We start from the raw sequence: 16,364 nt of genomic DNA on the forward strand, positions 1-16,364 counted from the left end.
GTAGGTTATCCGATTTTTGTCACTCGCGATCAACCGCTTCAGAAACGGCTCGATTCGTTAGGTTTAAGTAGAGATTCGCAGGTAGAAATTCAAGTAAATCAGAGTAAATCTTTCTGTATCAGATTATGCGTCGCCCAAACGTCGAGCTTTTTTTTGCGGCCAGCTTTCTCCAAAGGTTTAACACTGTTTGATGATGGATATTTAGGTCATCGGCGATGTCACGACTGTTTGCATGCCGGTTTTCCTCGACGTTTGCCAGAATACGCCAACGCTGTCTCTTGCGCAAAAGGCTCAATACGTTTTATACTACCTATTATTTTAGCAAATAAATATATGTACACGTTAAACAGAATGCAAAAACTTTAATTTTATTCAAATTTTTTAATCGGTATCGTTTAAAAATTCATCGACCGAATATCGTTTCTGTAAAAGAAAATCCTTTTATTGTCCCTTAAATAAATTGGTGGATTGATTTTTAAACGGTTCGGTTATTCAATAAAATACGGTAACGGAAGCGTAAGACGCTTTCTCGTAAGCCAAAATATTGTGTAGAGTTTTTGTACCGTTTCTATTGTCTGGTTCGATAGAGGCACAATTGTTATTTTTGTAATTTTTAGCAAAGACGGCACATTTATAAAGACACGGAAAAGTTAACGTTTATAATTTTTTAACTATCGGCATACAATGAATAATGTACTTACGGATGCCAAACGACAGCCATTTGACAGCCTATTTTTCTGTGTCTTGAAAACTCGTTGTGACTTTTTGACGGTGACCCGAGAGATGATGTTACGCTTCAGACTGGAATATACGAATGAGTATGTAAGGGAAATAAGTATTTAATAATGACGATAAGCTTAACGTTTTATTAATACTAAATTAAAACTTACAAATTAAGAAAAAAAACAATTATCTTCAGGTTTAGATAGTTGTGTCGTCAGTGAAGGGAGTAGCAACGAACGAGTGGTTCATGATATTTAGGTAAAGGATCATTGGTACACGAAAACAAACGCAAGGGATTAAGGACATTTCCCTGAATCAAAAGTTCTTTAGTTTTCTTGTAGACTGTTTTTATCGTTGACAACACCAAACTCCCGTCAAATACAAAATAAGCGATTAGTTCTGTTCTCGGAAAATTTTCTTAAAACAAATAAAATCTTTAATTTAAAAAATACGGGTAGCGTATAGAAATAAGTAATAAAATTGAGTAACAAAAACAAATGTTTTATTAAAACAGTGTGAAACTTTATTAAGCTTATTGCCGGTCCGCTCGAGCGATCGGAGTAAAACGGTTTCTGACAACAGTTTCTAACTTCGGAACCGACTGAAACAGTTTCAAGTCACAGTCGAATCGTTGTTATACTGATTGAAGAGCTCGTAAGAGTCGCAAAAACAAGTACGAAACTGTAATACTGTCGGACGGATGAGGGAAGCAGCGACAAAGAACTGAGATTCAGAAGAAGAAAGCTGAAGGGAATTTAATTGTAAGAGTTGAAAGTAAGAAGCGAAACATTCCATTTCCCTCGTTTCACAACGCCGTCGTACTACCGCACCACCTTCTTATTGCCATTAAACATACGGTGGTGGGAGGGGGAAATGTATATTAAGAGTGACATTTAAAGGGATACACTAACTGTACATTAAGTGTTCTTCTTCTAAGGACATGTTACCTTGAATACCTTCTATGTAAAAAAAATTAACGTCTTGATTTGCTTGTGTGTGTTTGTTTCACGTTCATACACTTAATATAAATTACGGTTCGGTTAGTTCATTTATTTTTTGTAACCCAGGCGGATCCATTGTAATAAAAATAAACTCCCGGCGTTTCCATATCATTTATTTTTTTTATTTTGTTCTAAGAAAATGTAAATGAGTTCTCTTTGAAATAATCGTATCCGTCATTAAAATTTTTTTTAAATAAAAAATATATACTACCGGCACGTATAACCGTCGTTTCTTTGCTTTTAAAACACGCGTTTTTTGTTAACTGCATTTTTATAAACTTGAATAGAGAATAATTAAGGTAAAGGAAAATTACAGAACATTTTTATAACGAGTAGGAAAACTGTCAGGTGTCGCACTGGTTTTTTATTTTTAGTATCTTTTGGAAATAGATAAAGCTTATAAAGACGATGGAGTATCGGAAATCGTCATCAAAATTAGCCCCAAAATTTTGACTTACGAACCTAATGAAAACCGACTGCACGTTGCGGAAGGCGTGGTGGAATGCGCTAATAGTGATCCTGATTTTAGGGAAAAAATAGTAACCGGATACGAAACACGGGTCTACGGCTGAAAAAAGGCGCAGCCTCCTATCTGAAAACTTCTTATCTGAAAAAATTCTTCGCGACAAAGGAAAGGTTATCACGAAGAAGTGCGGTAATGCCGGTACATGCTAGCCTATTTTCATTATTAAAGCGCGATTTATCATGATGATGCTCCTTCAAAACAAACTATCAATATAAGTGTACTACCCGATTGTTTTACGTCGGCTAAGAGATTCTGTTCGACGCAAGAGATCGCAGCTTTTGGGAAAATTCATCACACGACGTTCCAGTTCCTGTATCACAACTTATCCAGCGATTCTTGGCAAAACACGAGATCGAACGACTTCAACAGCCTCCTTATTCAACGCGTACGGCTACCTGCAATGTTTGGTTCTTTCTTAAATTTAAAGTTCCAAATAAGGAAATATATTTGGTGACAGAGAAAAGATCAAAAGAAATGCGATACCAGAACTTATGTTGCTCGCTAAAAACGACTTTAAAAATGCTGTCGACAACGGAGACATCGCTCGGGTAAGTGTGTTTCATCGGAAAATGCCTACTTTGAAGGGGATAAATCAGTGATAGCCGGCTTCCGTGGCGCGAGTGGTAGCGTCTCAGCCTTTCATCCAGAGGTCCCGGGTTCGAATCCTGGTCAGGCTTGGCATTTTCACACACGCTACAAATCATTCATCTTCATCCTCTGAAGAATGCCTAACGGTGGATCCGGAAGTAAAAAAAAAGGTCAGTGAACTAAACAAGTTACGTATTTTTGTTTTTTGAACCAAACTCAGATACTTCTTGATGACACCTTGGTCTTTATATGTCTTCTCTTGTATGTACAAGGTGTATATTTTATATATATAAAGACAATGTAGAGTAAAGGAAAAATCTTTTTAGTATTCCACAGCGGAACAGCTATACAGAGAAGAAGATGCACATTATTCTATACTTCTGTGAAGCGACTGTACCTTTTTACATGAGACGGCCGAATATTTTAGTAGCTTTAATAAAAAATCTTATTTCTTTCGCAGCCCTTTTTCCATCTCGTGGTTAATTTAAATTGTCAAGTGTTGTATATTTATCTGGGAAGCGGCATTCATTCGTATATTATTTACCATTTAGATGCAGTTATTTAAAGTGGCATTTAAAGATCTCGTTTGTACCCGAGAAAAACTTTTTTTTCAAATTTCAGATGTTTATTCGGCCGTGAGAAATTTTTTATTTTCTCACCCGATTAAAAATAAAGGCAAATTCCTATTTTATTGTAAAATCTATACCTTTCGTCCCGCTACAAGAAATACTTTTAACATTTCGAAAACACATTTAACTGTTTCAAGATGGCGAATATTTTAATAAATCTAATCCTTTTTAACTTTTCCAAATTTAATTTAATAATTTATTAAGCATATGGCACAGCGGGTCAGGGGACAATTTTATTTTAAAATAGATAATCTTTACGAAAGTCTTGTTTTTAAACCTTAGTACTGTTGTATAAATTGGACCGTTTCTGTAACTATTTAATCACTAAATGTTTGATTTTAAACGATTAAAATTGCACAGACTTACAATTATTTAAATTGTTATATTAAAGATCGCTAAACTACGCCGTTAGCGTACGAGTATAGCTTCAGACAATGGTGCGTCGAGGAATAAAGAGAGAATTGCTGACAAGAAAAAATAAGTACGGCAAAAATATTACTTCACGGTCAAAGAGCAGTAAGCCGTATACAACCGTAATTTCTGTAGAATTCATGTAGAAGCATTCCTGCCGTTCCGAATATGCATTTCACCCACCCGGTCGACTTCCTAAATTTTTTTGATCCCGAGAAAGGCGTTAACAACAAATTGTGAAATCGATATGGGTGTCCGCGAAGCGACGAATTCGAGTAGAAACCGGGAAATTCATGAAATAACATCGAGCAATTATGGCAATTACTTTCTTTTCTGTTTAGCCTCCGGAATCATCATAAGATATTACTTCAGAGGATGAATGACGATGATATATATAAATATAGCTGAAGCGTAGTCTTGTATAGTCTCAAGTCGACCGTTTCTGAGACGTGCGGTTAACTGAAACCAAACCATCAAAGAAAACCCCACCGGGTTGGTCTAGCGGTTAACGCGTCTTTCCAAATCAGCTGATTTGGAAGTCGAGAGTTACAGCGTTCAAGTCCTACTAAAGCCAGTTATTTTTACACGGATTTGAATACTAGATCGTAGATACCGGTGTTCTTTGGCGGTTGGGTTTCAATTAACCACACATCTCAGGTATGGTCGAACTGAGAATGTACAAGACTACATTTCATTTACACTCACACATATCATCCTCATTCATCCTCTGAAGTATTATGTAAACGGTAGTTACCGGAGGCTAAACAGGAAAAAGAAAGAAAGAAAAAGAAAGACTATCAAAGAACACCGATATCCATTCATTCGGAATTACGGCTTACAAAATAACAACTTCTGCAGAACACGTACCACGAAAGAGCTAGAGCAATGTCTGCTCGTTAGTTTTCTATAAACGTTCAAAGTTTATATTTAGAACAATTCATATCGTATTACGCATATCAAAGATAAATCACCCACCAGAAATTCCAAACGCATTTCCCGCAAAATAGGTGGAGGAGTACGTAAGATAAAAAACCTACATAAGAGTTAAAAAAATATGTTCGAAGGTATAAATTAATAACTTTACAATTGTTTGATTTTATACTATCCGAATTAATCGTTAAATTAAGGATAAATAACTTACCGGTGATCGTTTTTCATTTCACGTATACATGTAATATCTAAAAGTTAGAATTAATTGAAAAATTATTATATTATATCTTAACCGGTTTTTGAAGTCTATTTTAATATGTATATGTATATATCATACAGATTATTCATAAAGTTTTGCGACTAAACTCCAAGCCCCCGCAGAACCTAGATCGACAAATTTTAAGATGAAAAAGTTGTTATCACATTATTTTATAGGGCATTGAAAAAAGCTTGAAAAAATAGATTTAGAAATACTTGCTACAACTCTACCAAAAATGGCGGCCATTTAATATTTTTTTCAAAACTATTCCAATAGCAACTTATTTCAATACACTCCAAGTATAGATCTCAAAACGACAAATGGATCGTTTCGAGGTAGGAGCGTTTATTAGATTTAATTTTTTAATTGTTTTACGCTTAAGCAGTTATTTAAGAGATACTAATAATAATAATACCACCGCTTGTGAATCTAAGTATGAAAAATACTAAACGGCAATCGTTTCGGTTAGGTTGTCGTACGCCGAAGACTTTTACGTCATAATTTCTGTTTTTTAATGCTCTTTAAAATAACCTGTTGGAATCCTCCATTTCCAATAAAACATTTTCGACGCGTGGTATCATACAGATCGGTTCTGAGATCGAAACGATCCCTAAATTTAATTTTTCTAAAGTTAAAGTTAAAGTTATTTAAGGGCTCTCGTACTTTACGAATACTGTATTTTGTTTATTTGATGTCACTTTAACGTTATAACGAATTATACTTCAGTACGCAACTCGATCGGAGGTCGGTTACGATAAACCATTTCTTAGCAAGGAATTCCTTTGTCTAACATCACGGTTTGTCAGAAGTACCTGGTGTTCCGATAGACCAGAGAAGGACTGTTACGATACGACAATAGAAATTAAGGACAAGGTGAGGTCGATTCAAAATAAAAAATTTCCCCCGTCCAGGAAATTTGTGGCCTATAAACGAATGTAAACCGATCTGTCAGATCCGCTGGAGTTATAAACAATAATTTACGAGTTATGCTATATATTAAGTTATGCTTGTGTTGTATAGCCGAATGCGAAATTAAATTTTGATAAAATACTTTAAATTAATAGAGAAGAAAAGTAATTAATTAGTAGGTAATAATTAGGAGAAATTAAAAACGTTAAATATCTGCTAATTAAATTTTTTACGTATGTTTTATATAAAAGATACGTTGTTTGGAAACCGCTCTATAGATTTGAATTCACAATAAATTTTAAAGTTAGTTCAGATTATGAAAACAATATTTAACCGCGGTTAAAGTAATCCGTTAAGGTTTTATCGTCTAATCGTAACGACTTAATATCGAAAGATTTATATTGTGCTCGCCGACCGGAAAATTGAAGGGTATTGCGAGTAAACTACAGTTCGGTTAATGATTTATCGGATCTCAGACTTACCCGGTTTATATAGAAAACGGTATCGTATCTGAAAAATTATAAACATTTGAACTACTTCGTTTTTATAAAACTACGATTCTGACCTACAAAGTTAAAATAAATCACGCATTTAAGCAATTTTTAACTTCACAAAAAAATTGTTCGCCGGTACTAAATTATCTAAACAAGCGTCTTAAATATTGCCGTCTTAATGGTACTTCACGGTACTTCTTAATCTTCTTCTTCCTCTGCTACTTGGGGTAGTCGGCGAGAGGACGCTTACGCTGAGCCGTTCGGTTCATTTTTATAGGCGCCTGCCAGCAATGGGGACGAAGCGCCGCTCTGGTGGGAGAGTTGCGCGGTCAGCCGGTTTGGTTAGAGGAACGTGTGTGTAGGCGCGTAAGTGGACTACAAGTTCCCCCGATATCTACCGGCTAGCGTTGCACTCGCCGAAAAGCACAGCATGTGGCACCAAAGCTATACATATATATATATAAAGAAAAAATATGTATACACATATATAAAAAGTAAAATTTGATAATTTCATTTAATTGTGACTAAAAAGTAGAAAAAAATTTTAAAACCTGTTTTAAAAACACAAAATATTTTATTTATGCACGGGGTGCATAAAATTAAAAAGTGTGGGGTGAACTCTCATGTACAACCTCTTTATAATTAGAGCGCGCCCCACGATTTTATTTTTAGTTATGCACGAACAGAATTTTTTTTTTTAAAGTAATTTTCTTGAAAACAAGATTATTTTTTTTTTAGGACAATTTTGTTTTGTTTTGTGGCTTATTGTTATTTTTTTAAAGAAAAGAATGTTTTTAAAAATATTTTTAAATTTTTTTTTCTTTCGTGTACGTTTACTTCAATTAACACGGTTACGTCTACGAAATTGTTTTGTGTCCTCGGAAACGCTAAAATAAAACTAAACCTGTTGAAGGAAGAGATTATTAACCGATTTGTAAATGTAATCGTTATAATTAAAAACATATGGCTAACTAAAATGCTAAAAATAAATTCGAATCAAAAATAAAGAAGCGACATTGTAACACACCGCCTGTAAAGCAGTCATTAAACTATTTTATTAGAAACGATAGTTTTAAAATTTGTACGTAATAAACAGAAAACGGTTTATCGGAAAACTTTATCGATAGTGAAGCAGAAACTTCATCGTTCAAAAACGATAGAGATCCGATATCCAGTAACCTGTTTGGACTATAAATTTGTTAAAAGAGCCTTTAGCGAAAGTTTTCAATCGTAAGAGAATTAAACTGTTATTTTCATCCTTAAAATTTTATTTACGGACGGTGGGGATATCTCTTTGACCGGTTTAAGGTTAACGCTGTGTTATATCTTCCTTGAGAAGTTTTATCTATCCGACCTATAAAAGAGACACGCATTAGGCATGTCTCTTTAGAATAGACAATCTGAATTGAAGATTTAAACGGTTTATATATTTTTAAACTAAATTTTCGCTTTCTGTTTAAATCGACTGCAACAGTAATCCGTACATTTTTATTTCTTACGCTAAAATCGCGGCTAAATATAATCGTACTTGTTTTATAGCGTTTCGCACATTTACTAATTTATAATTTATTCTTCTTTTTTATAAAAAGTTTTTTAAGTGTCTACTGGTGATCGCTTAACGATTAAAAACGACCATCTAAGTTTAAATTTAAATTCGATCGTTTGTAAATGTCTTTGAAGCTTAACCTTAATTGCCGATGTATTTCAATAATCGATTAGAATTATTATTTTTATAAAAAGGCTCGATAAAGTTTAGCGTTTGACTTTATCTCGATATTCAATAGGTAAATAAAAAACATTATAAATACCTGCTGTCCGTGTAAGTATTTTAGGCCGTTTACTTCGCATGTCTGTCGAGATTTTGTACCGAAGTCTTTCGATGCGGGTGATATGATGTTCAGTGCCTGTTCTATATCTCTCCGAGGATAAAATAGATTTCCGACGACTGAAACAAAAGAAAGAAAAATATCATTAATAAATTGGCTAAAAAATTTCAACGATCCTGTAATTAATTAATTGTAGATTTCAATTTTTAGCGACGCAGTAGCACTCCGATTTCCTTTTATAATTTTATAAAGGCATCGTGAAAAATCAGGAAAACCGGATGATCAGGATTCTATTTTATTAGTTAAATTTTGGTGTAAACAAACGATTGTAACGCCGATGTCAATTAAAACGATAACCTTTTATCGGGTAGAGTTCTGCACTTTAGGGTCAAAGTGAGTGCCACGGCACGGACCTGGTCGCCGAAGGGAAGCATATAACGCTAGAAGATGCAGAAAACTTCAGCGCCCCGGCCCTATAAACGTAGATATCGTTTATTGCGAACCATTTATCTGACCTTTAAACGGTACTAAAGTTTTCGAGTTCTGAGAGTGTGACAAATTGATTATTATTTCTTCGTGTTCTTTATATATATATATATATATATATATATATATATATATATATATATATATATTTCTTCTATTCGTTTGTATGTGACTGAACTCCTCCAAAACAGCTGGACTGATTTTGATGAAATTTTGGGTGTGTGATTAAGTTGACTGGAGAACGGTTTAGATTCACAATTTGATCAGATAGAAAATTTTTTTTTTTTTAATTTAATTTATTTATTTATTTATATGTGTTGCTGTTGATCTTGAGACGGTTAAGTTTCACAAATGGATTCGGTAGGCAGCGCTGCGATCGCGTTTAGAATTGCGCGCTTATTGAGAAATTATATTATGTTATTTATTGAAATAACGCTTTAAAGTGTAATTAAAAAATATACATTGTGCAAATTTGTAAGGTGCAGTATTGAAGCGTGTACAGAAATAGTGTCAACTTTGGAAACGTTTTTGCGTCGGCAATTGCTTCATCAGGCATTGCAGCGACCTTGCTTGATGGCGGGCGGACTACGCATTCAGCACTCAAGTTGCCATTGAACATTCACACAAATCCAGACGCAATATGTAACATAAAGAAGCATTCAGGCACGGCTGAAGTTTTGAGAAAATGCAAAATTATTATCTGGGATGAACGCACTACGCCTCACAAGCATTCACTTGAAGCTCTCTATAGAACGCTGAAAGATCTCATAGGTCGAGTTATGATAACTGTACGCGTGGTGGCGTCAGGTATCTTAAAATATATTTTTTTTACATATTTTTTCATCAAAACGGTCCAACAAACAATTTATAGTTTATTCGAAAAATTTTTTAATTTTTGGATTTACGTCTGATCCTGTCGGGTCCGCTAGTATTTTTATAAAGCTTTGGGTTATTAGGAATTATAAAATTATAAATAAATATTTCCGTTAATAGGTAGAATTTTCTATTTTTAAAAGCCTGAACGCTCCTTTTAGTTGAAATTCTAATGACGATTATATATTGTATTAATTAGTACTCGGTAAGTCGCTAACGCGAGTTATTGTTACAGGTTTTTTAAATTCATTAACTTTTTTGTTTTACAATCGTAAAATATTATATTAATAATAATCACCTTTCTACAACATAGTACATTCATAAAAAATGATCACCGTTATAGTATAGTTATCTCCACATAAATCCAATCGGACTGGAAACAGATTCCGTTTACAGGGATTAATGGAATAAACAAAAACAGTTAATTTTTTTCATCGTTCAATTTTACGATTAATTTGTCAATTAACTGTAAGGTTTATTGTAAATAATGTAATCAAAAATTATTTTTTAAATTCATAAGAATATTTTTTCATATATTCTTTACAGAAAAACCGACTGTAGACACTTTTTCCGAAGATTTACCGCTTTCATGAGATCGAGAAATGGCGTTTGAGGATAAACAACGAAGATGTTACAACTATCGGCACGTAAGTCGGTACAAAATCTAGTAGCATTCAGCAAACATTTGGTACGATTCTAGGCCGGCTGAAAACATTGTCGGCTTAAAATGGATGATATTTATAACCAAAAATACATACGATGCTATTTAATTAAAACTAGTTTATTATCCCGATAAATATTGTTATTTTAAAATACTTTAAATAATTACTTTTTCGACTCGCTTTATTGGTGTAGCTTGCAAATTCCGATGTCGCTGCCGTCGGTAGATTCTAAAGAGCTCGTGTCCGATTCTGAAAATTCACGTTTATCACGAAATCGTCGGTGTATACGTCACGCAAATGTTTATCTTCAATGTATTTTTTTTCAACGTCAATAACATGCTCGCGGACATTGCTCCACTGTGAAATTCCTCTTCGGCTGACTTAAGAACGTCCGACATGTTAAAAGTTGTTTTGTCTTTTAGCTACTTGCCCTTTCACTCGACTCCAAATCATTTCAATAGCGTTTAGCTAAGGACGATAAGGTGGCAACCGTAGAACTGTGCGATCGTAATTTTAGAAAATGTCATCTATTAAAAATTTCTTTTGATTTTCTTTGTGTAATTATAATATCGTATAATTCAGTCTTCGTCATAGCAGGAGAACAGTTAATCCGTTGTTCAGCTAACAGTTTTATCATATCGCTTTTTAAAAAGTTAGAATTCGGCTGCTTTTGTAGCAGAACGTTATGATACAATGCCCCTTATCTAGTACAATGACCGACCGAGGTGGGAAGTAGACAATACATTTCTCGCGTAATCATTTCCTGTACTTTTTGGAATCCATCGATTTGTGATAATACCCTTTCTTATTTGACTCGTAAATAAGTAAAGAATTGTTGATGAATCCTTTATTACAGGCAGCGTGAACAATTATTATTATTAGCGAGTCCTTGGATATTGGTGTTTTCAGTCCCTCGAGAAGGTTTGTCGGGTCTATTCTCGATTATGGTGTCGCATGATTACTGTGAATGTAGGTTGCATTTTAATATCGTGCCGTTCTATCAGTATTTTCCTGTTTTCTGTGTTTTTCCATCTAAATACCATTTTACGTAATATTCTCGTAAGATCTTTACTTCCTTTGAAATTAATTTCACTTTCGCAGACTTTTTGCATAATTCTCTTCACACTAGGAACGAATTTTACGGTTACAAACCCCTCAAAACATCCGTGTTAAACGAATCTAAATTGCACACAGCACTGGAGCGATTTACACGTTTTCTCGGCGAAACTAACACGGATGGCTTCTCGGTTTCATTTGATTTCCCTTCTGCTATAATTCTTTGGACCGTTCGTTTTGATAGTTTTCTCGCTTGAACAACCGTATTCGACGCTTCAGTTTTCGTCCCTATTCCGGTTGCGACATTGTTTTGTAAAAAGATATTATAAACATTGAATACAATTTCCACGGCCTGACTATGAACTACTGTACCTTTTTCTCCTAACTTGGGAATTAAAAAAAAAAATAACCGTATTGAAATATTAACAATTTACATGATCGAATATGACAAAGCCTTAAATGAAAACGACTAAAAAAAACAGTAAACATTAATCACTAACAGGTATTTACTTCATTAACTAAAATACACACCGCAATAAATGTTTCCATATAACCGCTTCTAGTTACAAGCGATGACTAACGTATGATTTTTCGCAGCGCAATGATTGAAGTAGATTAAAAATAAGTAAATTAAATTCTTAGAATTGCGTATTGTGTTTACAACAATTCATAAATACACATCAGTCATTTCCGATTCAAGAATGATTCTACTATTATTAGTTTCTATACAACAGGTCGTAGGCCTAGATCATAACATCAATGTATAACATACGCTACAGGAAGTTTATGAAACCTGTTTTTGTATGTATTACCGTATCTATATGTTTTTACTTTGCTTGTGTAATAGAGGCGCCAATGCGTGCAAAATACTAATACATAGGATTTAAGTCCCTAACCCATCGGGTTGGTCTAGTAGTTAACGCGTCTTCCCAAATCAGTTGATGTGGAAAGTCAAGAGTTACAGCGTTCAAGTCCTATTAAAGCCAGTTATTTTTACACGGATTTGAATACTAGATCGTGGATACCGGTGTTCTTTGGCGGTCGGGTTTCAATTAACTACACATCTCAGGAACGATCGAACTGAGAATGTACAAGACTACACTTCATTTACACTCATACATATCATCCTCTGAAGAATTATCTAAACGGTAGTTACCGGAGGCTAAACAGGAAAAAGAGAGAGGCTTTCGATCCCTGCGCCAACATACGTGCCGATACATTTACCCCCCTCGCCGACAACATGTTTGTTGAAGAAAAACGACTCTACCGATAAACTTCAACGATGCGCAAATGTCACAATTAGATGAAGATGTCTGAAGTTATATCTAGTAAAAGTCTTGCTAGGAAACCACACGTACAAACTAAGCTTATACAAAACTTAAAAAATTCCTCCGGCTGTCACAATAAATCGATAACGGTTAAGAAATATTTACTATACGGTTCAGTATTCGAGCCCGTTTCTACATATGTAAAAGAGGTACGATTAACAAAACAGACACCTCATTCACAGACTTCAATAAAAATCTTTACGAACAGCAGCGAACACACCTCCGTATTTCTGATATAGAATTCTGTTCTATTAGACATTAACACATCCGCGATAATTTAAGTTATTACATTCGTGAAAAAGAATAAAAAATAAATTAGAAATACCGAAAATCATTTGATCGATCGACTGGATGATAGCGATAAGAAAGCCAGTTGAAGCGATGTCATCCAAGCGACTTATTTTAAACAGGTGTTGTATATATATATATATATATATATATATATATATATATATATATATATATATATATGTACAGGATTTATAATTATTTGGTAATCTGCGGTATCTCCAATTTAAGCTAATAAAATTAAAATAAAATTTTTAAAATCTGTTCATTATTCCGAAATGAATTGATCGAAAATATGTCGACATACGTTACGATTTTTAAAAAAATTGCAAAAAAATCTTTTCTAATAATTTCGGTAAAATAATTTAATTATAATTAATAAAAGTGAATTTCCTTTAAAATTTCAAAGATCCCGGCCAACATTACAAAAAATATTTCGAACTTTATTTAACAAAAATTATTTAAACATGTTATTTACTTATGACCACGGAGCTAAGAAAGGTTGATAATTGTTCTCAATATAAAATTTATGACGATCTTAGCAGAAAAAACATTTTTTTTAAATAATTTTTTATTAACGTTTTGTATACGGTGTTCCATATTAAAAAATTATGTTCGTTAAAAATGTTTGTTTTCACCTTTCGACTATCTCTTTTCTATTTGTTTTACAACAAACATATTTTTTTAAATATTTGTAGCATCGACAAAACTGCGAAATTAAAAAGAAATCTCTGATACCAGGCGTATACAAGTTCTAATCGGTATCGGTTATACATAATTACATACGACGACCTCTTTGCCCTTAGAAATTCAAGAACCGACTGAGACCCGTGAATTTTAAATTGTTAGGCTACATAAATTTGGTTTCATCAGAACGTACAAAAAATAAATAAGTGTTATATTCACAGTCGCCGGGAATTTAGCGGACCTTTCTTCATTCGAGGCCATTTCCGGCCGTTTCCCTTACCGCGCTGAGAAACCGTTCTTTTTATTTCTTAGATAAATGAAAAGGTTTCGATACACGAATTTAAATGTTACGTCATTAAAAGGCTGCTGATTTCAAAATATTGGTAAAATTGAAATAAAATGTAATTAATCAAGCGAGATACAAGAAATCGAGTGGAAAACGAATCAGGAAAGACTAGTTCTCAATCAGAAACGGAAACTCAAAACATTATCGAGGCGTTAAAAACATAAGACAAACGAAAGTTATTTTATAAATATTTATTTACTTCATACCGCTCAAAAAAGGTCATTATTCATAATTTGACTAAATACACGCGATATTAATTTTACTATTTACACATATGCACCTATATATGAATCGTAAGACAGTAGAACTTTTCTAATTCGTTATATTTAGAGGCGAAGTTATGAATCGCATTAAAAGGTATGCAGTACACCGAGTAAAAAACAATATAAAAATATAACTATAGTACTGCACATTAACAATAATTCGGTGTATTCATAAGTTTTTTCCAAATGAAGAACGCAAAAGTCTAAATGAACAATGTAAAATTTTACTAGAAGAAATTTAAAAAAGTAGCTTGCAAACATGTCCGTTTAAATAACACGAAAAATAAAAAATTATATGCAGTACATAAGAACAACAGCGCTTAATATAAAATTTATTACTTTTCGTTTTCTTTGTAACCTGTCGCTTTGTACTTTTTAAGAAATCCGTCATGTTTTTTTGTACTAAAGAGTTCCTTTCTTTCTCTACAGAAAGTTAGCGAATCTGTGGTGATACGATCGATTTCGTCAATTTGGCTTTATTTTGTCTCTCGTACCGTCCGATACATTTCGTTACGATTTCCTTTACTTCCCCGTACGTCACATCATTGCTTTGCACGTAAATGACGATTTTTGTTTCGCTTAACATTCCGTACCCCGCATCATTAGTGTTTTCTCTGTCCATTCTCTTATGTATTCGTCAGGTACGTCTTCCTTCTTAGGAATATTCTGGCATAAATGTATTTGAATTCCGATATGAAACTGCCGTTTTCCTTTTTATCGAAGAAATAATGCCGGTTTGCGGTAATACTGCCAGTAGTATTTGTTCCAAAATGATATCGGCGTTTGTTGCGGAATGTTATGCGATACCCCTGAGATATTAAATTTACATCTTTAACTGCGTAGTTCTTCCAAAACTTTGAACTTGCATCTATTTTAACAAAATATCAGATTTTTCAGAAATATTCGTTTATATACTGACGTTAAAAGGTCTTCAGGCCGGAGTATTATCTAGCACCAGGAAGGCTTTATCCGGTGAATTTTTATCTTTTAGACGGTTTCTAACTTGAGCGAAGCACTCGTGCAACAATATTTTGAAAAGTTTTTAAGTCGTCCGTTCTCTACTCTGGGAAAAATATTTTGCAGTCAGCACGTCTAGATTCAGATTTTTAAACGCCGTGGGCTTTTTAGATTTGCCAAAAGTAATCTATGACTTCAACCGACTAGAGCACACAACGGTAGTTCGTTCTTCTTTTATTACTTTAAATCCAAGAGCACAGCTTTCAGACTACAAGCCAGGATTTTATCGGGAAATACTATCCAATTTAAGCCCCTTGTGTCGCAATAATATACTTGATCGCAAGTTAAACCTATATTAAAATTTTGTCCGTGAATTTCTCAGCGTATCGAGCCAACATCTCATTGTTAGCGCTCAATTTTTCGCCTTCTAGATCAAGCAAACGAATGCCGATAAAATATACTGTATTTTTCATTTTTATCTTTGATTAAGGTTAAACACACACACGCGCGCGCGCCGAGAGAGTGGAGAGAAAGAGCTTATAAAAAAATATGTTCGCGCTTTTCCGTATACAGTTGTGTGTTGAAAAGTAAAAAAAGTGTATTAAGTGTTTTTGTTATTAATTAGTGGCGGCTACGTGTGGAACCAAGCATATTGTACAAACTTTTCGTTTTTCTGAGTAAACTTTTCACCAACTGTAAAAGTTTGGGGAAAATATTATTGTTTTACTTTTCCCTTACGCATCAGAAAATTTTGCAGATCACTTCCTATATGACGAAGTAAAAAAAAAAACAAAAAAAACCATAATTCTTTTATACAAAACGTGTAATATTAAAATTTTATAACCGGGTTCTTCTGGTTAGAAGTTCAGAGGAGTAAATTTCAATAATATTTTAACGACAATTCTTATCCCTGGATTAATTCTATTAAAAATGTAAATTCAAAAAATAATAACAGATCAATGTTTTGGTTCAGAAGAAATCTATACTAATTTTCCTACAAACGTTTTGAATCCCTTCCGACGGATTTTATATTTTTTGTTGTTAAGGTCTCGACAACAAAAAAAGGTTAAAAAAGATTTTGGAGTTGATAAAAATTTTATTCGTAGATATATTTATTACTTG

General features: G+C 33.6%; 1 protein-coding gene across 1 annotated transcript in view; it reads right to left on the reverse strand.

Annotated features, from left to right (window-relative positions):
* LOC142330013 (uncharacterized) overlaps positions 1 to 16,364 on the reverse strand; it is a 274,476-nt gene that overhangs the window by 65,992 nt on the left and 192,120 nt on the right. The window contains exon 2 of the mRNA XM_075375018.1: positions 8,279 to 8,415. Within this exon, the coding sequence (XP_075231133.1) occupies positions 8,279 to 8,415 (137 nt within the window). The remainder of the gene's footprint in view (positions 1 to 8,278; positions 8,416 to 16,364) is intronic.

Source organism: Lycorma delicatula, chromosome 9 (genome assembly GCF_047948215.1).
Source record: "Lycorma delicatula isolate Av1 chromosome 9, ASM4794821v1, whole genome shotgun sequence".
Classification (NCBI taxonomy): Eukaryota; Metazoa; Arthropoda; class Insecta; order Hemiptera; family Fulgoridae; genus Lycorma; species Lycorma delicatula.